Raw genomic sequence first — 13816 nt, 5'->3', positions numbered from 1 at the left:
TGTGCATTTTAATCAATTTATAACCTATACATTTAAATAATATATTATAACTTTAATAGGTATTAGATTAATATAATTAACAAATATATTACATAACTACAAGTATTTCATTTTTATACGGAAGAATATATTTTTCTTACTACCTAACATTAATATTCGGTAGTTCGGTACAGTGCTTATGAATCTAAATTAGAACTTCATGTATAATAATTGATCATTTTTATCCAAAGTTAATTATTTCAAAAATATGGTATTTGCCATTTGGCCTGTTTTCTCTTATTTCTTTTGAATTTAAATTATAATGTATTTCTCAATATAATTTTGGTCACACCTAAAATTTATACGTTGTATATAGGTCATTATATTATTATTCTTAAAAAAAACCTAACTTACTAATTTAGTTCTCATTTATTACATACCTGCCACTATCCATATGACAATTGAATTTCCAACGATGGCAACGATTAACATGGCAATAAAAACAGTGGACCAGATTAATTTGTGCCACGTGGAAATATTATGTGACGGCTCGGGTAGAGGATAAACACAATCATGTAATCGATCTTTGGCGATTGTGCGTTTGGACATCGTCAAATCAGCTGCTTTTAACACATTTCCCAAAATTGCTAAAAGTGCAGTGGAATTGTAATGTTCCAGTTCTTTTGACGATTGATCAAATTCTGAAGATAGCACCATTGCTGTACAATTACGGAGAATATTATCATCTATATTGCCTTCCATTGTGAAATGATTCTGAAACAAATTTACGTATATTTTATAGTTTATAATAATATAGGGTGTATCTTATGTCATTGTACCCGGGTTTTTTTTAACGATTATGGATCAAAATTATTTAGCTCTTGTAAATTGAACCTATACCAATTATTTCAATTAAAAGTATTAATGCATATTTTACTAAACTATAGTTCATAAACTAGCAAACTAAAATTGATGATTTGACTATCAAAATGTTCAGAAAAAAAATCTCTACCGGAACCCATTACAAAATATAGTAGTTACCATTTGAAAAAATAAAGTTGATTTTGCTATTGATACACTTGCGTGTTTAAAAATGTTGAAATTTTTATAAAAAAAATTGCCTGTTAAAAATAAAGAAACACGTCTTTTTTCGTTTTAACGAAATTCTATGTTGTCGATCCACAATCATTAAAAACCCCGTGTACAATGACATAAGATACACCCTGTGTATACCTATTATTGGTACATCCATATTATTTTCATACTTTTTGTAACTTAATAACAGTTTATTATAAGTAAGTACGTCATAATTTATAAATTATTCAAGAACACTGCAATTTAAGATTGTACTTAATTTACTGTAATTTCGTTAATAACTAGGATGCAAATTACAAGTATATATTAATTTGTATCTCGGAATATAAATTAAAAATAATCGTGTATAATATTCATACCGATATAATATAGTGTTTTAATTAGTTTTTAATTTAATTTAATATTATTATCTACGTAATCAAACCTTTCCATAGAAGTAAATAAATAACTCATAGTTCTTAGTTATATTTTATTTATGTGTATTTTCGTTAATATTCGTGGTTATATATTCTTACAATTTCTATAGCGAGTGAATTAAATTTTTTTTTAAATTAATATATCATCAATAATGGTTACACTGTATTCCAATAAAGTGAAAATACTAACTAATATCCGTGATCAAAGAATAATTGAAGATCTGAAATCGAAGTTAACGTTTAAACTTTGTTAGCGATTTTCAGAGCGCTCTTGAGGTCACGTGTTCGGGAACTGACCAAATACACCACACGCTACAATTTTTGTATGAAATATGAATATCTTATCCGTTGTCTTAGAAATAATTGACCGAACTATAGGTATGCCTTGATGTGATGAAAATAAATTCAGAACGAAAATATACAATATGTTTAAAATTATAAATTAAATACAGAAGTGATTCTGAGAACAGTATTGTAAGGGTGATTATTGCACGGAAGACCATACAACTTTCAAGCTAGGAAAGTGCACACACACCTGTACACAAGCTCGTGTTCAAATGCTGTAGTGCATTTTATTTTATTTTTAATAACATACAGGCCTGGGCCCAATGCGGTTAATATATATAATAGATATTAACAATAAATTAAACGATAAGTAGTAATAATTATAATACAATTATCAATCTACCAATAATAACTAAGGGTAATAATGTTTCAAATTATATTAGCTAAGACCTAGTTGAATCATTTTTTAAGGATAGGTAATGTTGAAGGTATAGGGGTCTTCATTAGCAATACGCATAAGACGGTTAATAGGGGAGTTAGCTAAATAATTAGTAAAAGAAAATGGAATTAAGAATGAAGGAGTATATCTAGTGGGACGTGGTGGAACTTTAAAACTTACTTGAGAGAGTAGGGTAGGGCAGTCGATTTCGTTAGATAATAGTTTTTTTATAAATGAAATATTAGCACTAGGTACGTCTACGATAAATAAGACTAGATAAATTTAAGACAGTACGGACAGGCTCGTAATCGTGTGGAGGACAGGGTACTTTTAGTAAAAAAGGAGCAAATGATAGACATTTTGATTCAACTACCTACGCGCAAGCTATACCTAAGTAGGTTGCGTTTACACTAGGAAAAGGATGACATTGTGTCACGGAAAAAAAGATGACAGGCGGCGTAATTTGCGATTTCGAGCACTAAATTATTCTCTCTTCGATGTCATGTCTCTTTTTTGTCTTCGGCAGCGAGATAAGATATAAATCAACACATTGACTATTAGGTAGTCATCATACGAAATGATAAAATGCGTGCCAATTTATGCTATGATGTGATACAATAGTCACACTATCTAGTCAGTGTGTTTGTTCCTTTTTTCCAATTCTGGGTACCTCCTCATTTTAGGGATATTGCTATATTGGTTCCTGTGGTCGTTTAATGATTTATTATATTATCATATTATCTAGTAATTAATTATTAATTATCAGACCACTTTAAAATTATCATTACACTATTTTAATAAATGTAGTCTCGTTATTATTTTGCAATAATCAATATTACAATCTACCATAACTATTTTAAGATCTTTAAATTATTTGTGACCTGATTTTTTTTGATAGGTACTTATAGTGATATTATATAAATTAATTAACATATTTATTGATGTATCGTTTATTGAATACACAGCCCTTAAGAGAGATGTCCGTGGAAATTGTTTCACCTAGCTCTTCACATCATATTGAATAATATAATATGTGAATACGCGCAACTCTGTGAAAAGTATTCATTATATAAAAGGTCGACGAATAGTGAATAATAAAAACAAAAAGTGTAACCTCATTAAAATTTTGACAGCACGTTGTCAATTTAGGCATCAAAATTATTTATGTGTTTTGTACAACACCATAAATTGACGCACATCGCAAACATTTATCTCGTACTTTATAATATCTATACAAGAGTATTTTTTTTACTTAAATCATGATATACTTTAATAACATAGGTGTACGCATATTTTATAAAACACGTTCATATTAATTTTATATAGGTACTATAGAATATAGATAATAGTAGAAAATATATTTTAAAAACAAATGTAAATACACTAGATGGTTAGGAAGTAAAAATGTAAATTTTTATAGAAATATCAATTAATTTCATACACTGTTAGGGCACGATTTGTAAACTGTATATTGTGTATGTAGATACAATAATCAACGATTTATAAAAATTTAACTTTATTTTACAATTAATAATTAATAAAATTGTCATCATTATATTATTCACTGTACCTACTGTTTAAAATTAACTTATACACAGGTTTTGCATACATCGTAAATTGTTATCTATATAAAGTGCTGGAAATATTAGCCTTATGAAATGATTACTATCTTACTATACTCATATTATTAAGAATTACCACACGACTGTGATTCACCTGATATAGGTGTCAATAATTATACTCCATTGACACAGTGCATTTACACAATTTTTGCAAAATGTAAGCTTATATACTTGTATGTTTATACAGGCACACGGTTATATTATCGTCGACGTTATATAATGTTAACGAAGATAAATAACCAGTCCAAATTGTAATTATAATACCGCTGTTAAGCTGTTTGCAGTAAATTTAATATATAATATTATTATTATATCGAGCGACCAGAACGAATATGCCAGCTACCGTGGTAGTTGTTATTATATATTATATTATATTTAACCCAAATGGCGTTTTGTCATACATCGACTTTGCTGTTGAGAACAGGCATCCGGTGCGTTTACTTCATACACATAATATTTATTGTACGACCGGTAATCGGAAAGTTTCCTAATAAAATTAATCTGTTTAATATGTTCAACACTTGAGGAATGGATAACTATTATATCGTTGTAGGGGAATTCCGCTCGGTTTGTAAAACCAATAATGGAACATTTTTCGTTCTTCGGCTTTTAATTGTTTTTTTAATTATAAATTCTTCTTATTATATCATAAACCATAAACATAACGTAGTACAAAGTAATGACAACATGAACTATAATAAATTTATTTTATTTATTATTGTTGAGATCAAACAAGTGAGTACTATTCTATTATACATTTTCCTTATTTCCAAATTAAATGTATTATACATATTAAATAAAATACAAATGTTAAAATAAGTTAAATTTTACATCCTCATCTTATGAACAAATATTTTATAACATTATTTCGGGAAAGAGATAGGATTATTCTACACGTGAGTTGGTCTTTGATTAGCAACAATCCGACTCACAATAGAAACGAAAGTACATTTTGTCATTGGAGGAATATATGGAAATAGAAAAAATTATGTTTCTGTACAATTCCAAAATAAATAAATCACATACATATTCTATTATAATATACGTTCCTATAGTAAATATAATAAAATAAATCGTTTTTTTTTCTTCCAAACAATATACACTATAATATTATGATTTACGAATCAAAAGTCATGTATGTTGGACATGGTAAAGAGTTCGATTGCGAGCAAGTTGTTGACGCATGTCCATATATTGATGGGTGGTAATTGACAATTCTCACGTGGCACCTGTAAGGTCTGTGTGCGACCTTTTCCGTTGACACGTGATGAACAAACTGAGTTTTTATCGTATAATACGGATACGTAGAAGACGGAACAATTAAACGAGTAGCCAAAAATATTTCAATTTTTATTGTTACTATTGTTTTGAATAACGTAGGTACACGCAAGCTTTACAATTTGGGTATCATTTTGGATAAGCATGTTAAGTACCTAAACTCAGCTGACAAACATAATTTAGCTGATGCTACTTATCGCTGTTACCTTATCACTGGTGTCTAACTGTTCTTTTTTATAGTATACATTTCGAAAATTTTAATTATAATATATTATTAATTAATTTATAATTTGAAATTTTTTTATGGTTTAGTCAATCAATCATTTTGAATTCCATACATTTAAGGTTTTATTTTAGCTGTGTTGGTTTGATGAAAATATCACTACGCTGTTATCATTATTTAATCTGATAAAAAATACTTAACAAATAAGTACTAAGATTTAAAATATTTTATTGAAATAATATTTTCCAACTTGAATGTATTTGTTTTTAGTTTTTAGAAAAAAAAATATATTTAATTACATACGAAAAGTTATCGTCCATAATCAATTACTCAGATAAAACGCCACGAAAAGTAACAGTAAAAAATACTTTTGGTTTTTAAAGTGGGTTTCTAATTATCGTAATATAAACATTAAATACATAGGTAGTAGGTTATCTAATAGTTATCTAATAGTTTAAAGGGAATATTGTTATTCAATAACTATTTTTAGAAATCTGATTTTCACAAACCTTTGGGCTTCGGCTAACACAGAAATATAGAATATTAAATAAAACTATTATTCTATTATTGTAGTTGACAATAATATTTTTCCAACCAATTATTTCGAATAAAAATAAAATTTTCGAAATAAAAAACCAAAGTATTCAATACCAAAAAGTATTTAATACAAAAAAAAGTATTTAAAATGCCATTCAAAATACTTCATGCTAAAATACTTAAATACTTTACAGGACTGAATATATGATGCATTGTCCTTGCAAGCACATGCATATATAATAAAATAAAAAAACACTGTATATTATGACTGTCGAACTTCGCACAGCACAGTATATACAAATTGAACAAGGGTACAAAATAGTATAATATTGTAAAAATCGTTACACTTGACTAACTTCCTTGTCTCCTTACTATAATAACTAAGAAAATGTAAGGTGTTTTATTTATGACATGTTTTGCACAGGTATAAAAATCACAATGTCAGATAGATTTTGTTTTTAAAATTGGAAAAGCCAAACTGTATTAGGTAAACGTTTAAGGTTTATAAAATAATTTAATATTCTTTTGTTAATTTCAGTAGTATTTATAAATAGTATCAAAGGTGGTTTTTAACTAGTAACTAGTTAAAAAGTTAATTTTTTTTAACTTTTTAACTTAATTAGTTAGATATTTTTTTAATCAACTTATGAACTTAACTAGTTTAATTTACAGTTGAAATAACTTAGCTTTTCTCAGTTGATATTAAAAAAATACATCAAGTTAAAAACATTTAAACATTTTTCGTTTATACGTAAATATTACTATATCAGTATAAAATAAAAATAATCCAATACAAAAACACAAACATTTCTGTTCTATTTCTTGATAACATAATTTTGTGTATATTAAATATTAATATATTTTATTAAGTTGTAAATTATAATATATTATGCGAGTTGCAATTCTAAATATTTTTAATAAAATCAATAATTTTAGATTAAAAATTGACAACTGTTACCTATGTTTTAATGTTATATAACTTATAATATATATATAAAGGTCATAGACTCATCTTCATGTATTATGACATTCAATTGCTATACGATATAAAAAAAATATAGTTGTTAAATTATTAATTTGAGATGAGTATAGTTTAAATTATTAAATAATAGGAAAGTAAAAGTGAAATGGTATACAGTGAACATTATGATAAAAGTTTAATAAAATTATTTTTTTAAATTTATAAATTAGAAATTAGAAAGACACATCCGCTCTTTATATGATTTACATACTAATTAAAAAAGAAAATAGATTAACTATTTTTAAACTGAGTTAAGTTAATATTTTTTTCTATATTAACTTTTAACTTATCGAGTTAAATTTATAATTTGTGAACTGTTAACTTTTAACTTATCGATCTTGTGTTCTCTTATAACTTAACTTAACTTGAGTTAATTATTTTCATTAACTTGCCCACCTTTGAATAGTATTATACATAAGATAAAGTGTAGCTTAATATATAAAAATCATCTAATGATATAAAATCAAAACAAATAATTTTTTTTTGTAAAATCAGAACACCCAAATTATACCTAAATATATATATAATTGATACATGATTCAATTCAATAATAATATCACACACACACACACGTTTTTTTCTCTCTTATGTATTATGCATTATAGGTACATATTAAATTCATAGCAATAATAAAATAAATAAATAAAAAAAGAAGACAAGTAGGTTTACTATCAGGTGAACAATTTTTAGGTGTCCAGTGTACCTCGTCATTCAGTAGTTTACTGAAATGGATAGGTTACATTTTAATAAGAATAATAGATCATTTTGTATACGAAAAACTATTCGGAGTGGAGGTAGTCTGACAGTCTATATTTTTAAAGATATTTTACTATATATTATATTATAGATGTTGTTTGACCGATGAAAAATACATTTATCGATTAAATCGCAATAAAATCGAAAATTTAAAATGTCTATAAGCTTAAAAGTAGTCAATCATTTAGAGAAAATGTCAAGTATGCGCGGTCATTGGTTTCTTTGTTACAACAAAATAAGAAAATCTATGGTTTTTGACTAAAAATTCTTAATTTTCCATAATTTATTTCTTTTTTCCAAATTGTTTAGAAAATTATTGTGTAGTTAGGGCGGGAAATTGTTTTCCCACACGAGCCACACATAGTATGTTTATTCACGCCTCTGCGTTCATGTACCAGTATCTGGTTGTGCAAGGGACACGCCCAGGACTTTTGAGGATTTCCTCTTTACCGCTCGGCACTATAGGGATTCCCACTTGACCACCTGCTGGACGGATAAAGGTCGCTTTACAACGCTAAACCATCGAAAGTCAAAACTTTCGGTGCAGCCGTGACAAAAATCTTTTGCGTTTTTAAAATAAAACTACTTTTATAACTTAAGTTCTAATGGAATAAATATAATATAAACTTAAATCAGCAAAGCTAATGTATAAAATATATCTATATAATGATACATTATGATGTCTTTATCTTGAAAGACGTTTTAAATTTATAGGAATATTAAATAGAAAATATCTAGATTGAAAAACTCATAATTTATTTATGTTAACATAAAATCTTAGAGGAAATACAAATACAAAATGTGTATAATAAAGTATCATTATGTGGGACAAGAACCACACTCAAATGTCAGAATGCTATAAAGTGATCATTTTCGTCACTTATAAATAACATTATCAAACCATTAGTTTAAAGCGACTGTATAACTAAATTTTTTATATAAATGATACATAAGTATTATGTTTTTAATAAGTATAAATAAAATTGTATAATTTCAATTATTTAGTAGGTATAATTACATTAATAATTATAATTTATAAGTTATAATTTATTGTATTATATTAATCACAATTGTTTCCATATTATATTTGGTATAAAGAAGAACATTATTAGTAAGTAATAAAACATTTATTTGTATCTGCTAATGAAGTAAGTACCTACTAGAATTAAATTATCAACTATAAACGAAATTTCAAGGCTAAAATATAATATAATATCTAACATTATAATTTATTAGAATCCTTTTTATAGATATTGGAACAATAAAACACATTAATGTATTGTTTCCCATAAATTTAGAATAATTCTTTGATGCGCGGTCAAAAGATGTTTAGTCAAAAATTATGATTTTTCAGTAGAATTTATTAAAAGTTTGAAATTTTTTTTCGATTATAAAGTAGTAAAAACATGATTTTAAACAAAACATGACTTAACACCTTTTGACCGCGCACCAAAGTATTAATTTACAGCATCATAATGAATTTGAGAAAAAAGCTTTAGGTATATTATTATATTTTGGCACAAAAGATCTTATAAGAACACATATTGTATTAAACGTAAATATAATAATAATATGACCTAGTGAAATACATATCCTAATCTACTATTTTTATGTAGACATAATAGTGCATACCTAGTTTGAAAATTATTCTAATCAAAATTATACAGTAATTCTCAACATAACAAGCACCATCACCAGTATCCAAAATAACTTATATGCCAACGACATATCGGAATCAATACAGTGAATAAAGTTCCTGGTTTAAAAGCACAAAACAAGAATGTTCAGTTTATTTAGAAACCGGAGCTTTGTGAAATACATAGAAACGGTTTAGCCGACCATTACGATAAAAATACAGTAGTATCTAAATCAGGAGTAGATATTCTTAAACTAAAATACAATACAATAATCGACATGAAAAAACATAAAAAATTATCTACACACAAATATCCGACAAAATCCCTAGTCAAACAAAAACACAAAATTACGAGAAATAAAAACCACTATAAATCCATGGAAACAATTTAAAATATCTAGAAAAACAGAAATAATAATAAACAGACTGAAAATCGGGCACACAGTCTTTCATGGACACCGCGTGCGAAACCAACCAGCTATAGAATTTACTTCATTCGGAGTGGTAGGTACTGACGGTAAGACATAATATAATGGTGGAATACAGATCCAATGAAAAAGAAAGAAAAGAGGACAACATAGCAGAGAACTTCATCGAAATAATTCGCCCGATTGTAAACCCGAAAACGTAATCCCATTTCTTAGGAGTAGGTACCACAAAAGAGAAATATGTATACTTAATACAATACAAATTGTTGTAAGTTTTTATTTTTATTATTATTTATTTAAATATGTGAAATAGCATAATATGCTAAATATTATGAAAAGGCAATCCACCCTGCTGTTGAAAATATGATAAGGTAGTAAAAAAAAATTCAAGTCTGGGCAAGTTAATGATATTTTTTAAATCGTTATACGTTAAATTAAGTTTTTTTTTCCATATAAACTAAAAGTTAAGTTAATAGACATTTTTAATACATCAATTAAGTTTAAAATAAGTTAACAAATACTATTAACTTATCTTAACTTCAATTAATAAGTTAAGTTAATAATAAAACATTTTTAAAAAAAATGCATTTATGAGGTATTATCGTAATAAAATAAGTGATAATTACTTGAATAGTATTTATCATTCTATGGTATATTACTATTCAAACAACCTATGATAATCATTATTGTACTAATCAAATTTAATTAATAAATAATAACCGTAAAATGGGGTAACTTTGATAATTTGTTACTGTTTTATGACAATTTTACTTTTTATTTTACGGATAACTTCTGTAGTATTAACTATTAACGATAAAACTCTCAACATTAAATATTAGTTACAGCTAGTTATGATCAATATTTTGACGTTTTAATTTTTAAATTTCTGATGTTATCTTTTGGGATATCATTCGTTTACTGCCGAACAAAAATAAAATGCATGATATTTTGCCCAAAATACGCTTTACAGGAAAAAATCTCACGTATCGTAGAGTGGTCTAATTTTTTTTTCGTTAGAAAAAATAGAATTTTTTACAGCGTGCATTGGACTTCAATTTTTAATTTCGTTGCTTAAAACAAACATAATAACAATAACAAAATCTTGTGAAATTTGGTCATGTTAAAAATCGTATTTTATGGTTTAGAAAAAAAATTTTAAAAATCCAAGTCCAATGCCCTGCAAGAAGTATTTCTCTTTCGAAAAAAAAAAATTATCGAAATCGGATCACTCTACGAGGCGTGAGTGATTTTCCCGTAAGGCATGTTTTTGAGTAAAAATAGGCCACGTGCAACAGGCCCCTTAAACATAAATTATAAGTTCTTTATAAATATATATTATTTTTTTCTGATAATATTTTCTATATTCTGCGAACTTATAATAATTATTATAAACCGAAAATCCGTAATAAATAAAATATTTTTCTGGATAATTGGAATATTCAAAATTAACTTAGGTAATTGGGAAAATAAAGATAAATATGAGTTGATTTTAAGTTAATGTAGTGGCAAATGAGTTTTGCGGAAGCATTGCGAAAGCAGTCCCCGCGGCGCCGACGGTTCAAACCAGAGAAAAAAAAGTGGCAAATGAGTTAAGTTAAAGTTAAGCAAATTAAAACACTGAACTAGTAAGTTAAGTCAATAAGTTAAAATTAACTTAACTTCTAACTTATTAACTCGTTAATATCCAGCCTTAAAAAAAAATAATTTAATATATAGTATGATATTATATAGTTATACAATAAATAGCCCAAAATATTTTTTAATGCACTAAATACATAGTTATATAGCAGAAGGCAATCATAGTTATAATAAACTGTGTCGTTATTGGTTTATAACAATAAAATATGTACTTCAACTAACAGTGGAGAAATATATAATTCAAAGTAAAAAAATACCGGTTGTAGGCGTTTAGTGTACCTCGTCTTTGAGTAGGTCTCTGGAATGGATGAGTTAAATTTGATTTCAATGGTGAACCATTGTATACAATGAAAAATGATTGAGATAGTATGTTAGCCTATATTTCTAAAGATATTAAATTGTATTGAATATTCATATTGCTATTAGTAATTCATTTTTCTATCAGTAATACGGAAGATTGAACTAATTTTATTCCAAAATAAATCACATATATATGATGCGTTTAGCTTAAAATTTATATAATAAATAATAATAAACGAAGTAACGAATAGTTTTAAGTCTCTAGGAATAACATTATTTTGATTACAACAAAATATCTAAAATCACCCATAAAGTTGGAAATGTAAGACATTGTATTGCTGGTGATACCATTACAGACAAAAAAAATCGGGTGTGTCAGTACGCACTCCAGAAGTGAATACATAGGGGAAATTCTATAGTGGTAAACGTTGGGAACGTTTGATAACAGAGAAATTCGGACTGTCTATATTTGCTAAACGCCTAAACAATGCCAAACATTGCACGTACCACTAGTGACGGCAGCCTACGTTACTGCACCTGCGCTAATCACGGCGCGTTTGGTTTAGACCAGGTAATAGAAAAGGGGTTAAATGTATAACGCGATGATTTGAAAAAGCGTAGGAATGTCCGCTGTCACTTATGAAGTATTCACTCCCAAAAAAAGCATTATCGTAAAACCAGCTCAGAATCTAAAAAACAATAGATATAAATATTATATAATATAATTCTATACAGGTAATAAAGAAACTTGAAAATGTTATGTTAAAATAATTTGAAATTAATTTTCACAGACAAACATAATATCGAATATTTTGAGTTACAGACAGAAATAAGATTCCAGTATAAAGAGGTATTTATTCTACGTCGTATAGTTTCCATATTTATATAAAATACAATCCTTAGAAATTATTCTGGTGCAATTTTCTGTGGTATTTTTACCTAGTAAAATGAATGCCATGGACATACATTTTCAGAAAATTTAAACTTAAGTTAGAAATATTCTGGAAAACATACATTTACACAGAACGCATATTTAATAATTTATTATGTGAAAGTAAAATATCAAAACGATAATAATATAAAATATGAAAAGTATAGAGTTTAAGTTATTAAATATACAATATTGTTTATGGTGATTGTATAAGCAATTTAAAAAATATTTAATATCAATTTTGAACGTATTTATACTGTACTTATCTACATAATTTGTCAAGTAAATTATTATTAATTATAAAAAATTATAAAATTTATAAAAAGCTAGCTGATCCCGTACATTTCGTTGCTCGTTAAGTATGCCAACTCTATATGACTCAAACTTTGTTCAATTCATTATTTAATATTCGGTGTATGGTGTTAAAAATTTATCTTAACTTTCCTGATGCCCGGAATAAAAATTCTGATTTGCAGCAGTACATTAGCAGGTAGGCATTCTACCTACGGTAGATCGCGGACACCGTATGCCTAAACTTAAACTTAAGTATTGTTTCTTTACACTTGTTGTTACTATACAAATATATATTATATATATATATATATATATATATATATATAACATATATATTAATATCTTCTAGCTAGGTATATAAATAGAAAATGAAAATCTCTGTACAGGCTAAACTCTGAAACTACTTATCAGATCTTCTTGAATTTTTTTTTTAAACGAAAGAGTATTTCACGAAGAAGGTTTATATGAAAGACAATTTTAGGAAAATTCACCAGAAAAGTATGAAATCTTAATGCCAAAAATACAATAGTGGCGCCATCTGTTCAGAAAAAATAAACTAAATAATAAATTAAAAATTTAGTTTATTGTTGTAGATTAAAATAATAGTAGTGTATAATATATTGGTTGATCGGCCATGTTTTAGATTCTGAGCGGAGCGAGGAAGCTATTGTTTTTACAATGGTGTTTATTTCTTTATTTTTTTTTTCTTTTTATATCCTGTATACAAAATTTCTTCCAGAAAGAGTGTTTCGATTTCAACATATAGTACCTTATCTTTTAGCAAATTGGATCAAGATGGTACATTAAATATGTCATTTTTCGATTTTCTCAATAGTTATTTAATGCCACGGGAAAAACCAACGGAAAATTAAGAAAAAACGCTAAAAATGGGATTTTAATTTCTAACGCTTCGTTTATCACCATAGAAACGAATAAAA

At 26.6% G+C, this 13816-nt stretch overlaps 1 protein-coding gene across 5 annotated transcripts in view; it reads right to left on the bottom strand.

Annotated features, from left to right (window-relative positions):
• Positions 1–13816, bottom strand: part of LOC100159754 (tachykinin-like peptides receptor 86C) — a 181816-nt gene that overhangs the window by 88995 nt on the left and 79005 nt on the right. For all 5 annotated transcript variants that reach the window (XM_029490823.1, XM_029490822.1, XM_029490824.1 and 2 more), the window contains one exon: positions 420–753. In XM_029490823.1, coding sequence (XP_029346683.1) covers positions 420–741 — 322 coding nt within the window. In that variant the 5' untranslated portion in view covers positions 742–753. The remainder of the gene's footprint in view (positions 1–419; positions 754–13816) is intronic.

This window comes from Acyrthosiphon pisum, chromosome A2, assembly GCF_005508785.2.
Source record: "Acyrthosiphon pisum isolate AL4f chromosome A2, pea_aphid_22Mar2018_4r6ur, whole genome shotgun sequence".
Taxonomy (NCBI): domain Eukaryota; kingdom Metazoa; phylum Arthropoda; class Insecta; order Hemiptera; family Aphididae; genus Acyrthosiphon; species Acyrthosiphon pisum.
This window is presented reverse-complemented; position numbering and strand designations above follow the sequence as displayed.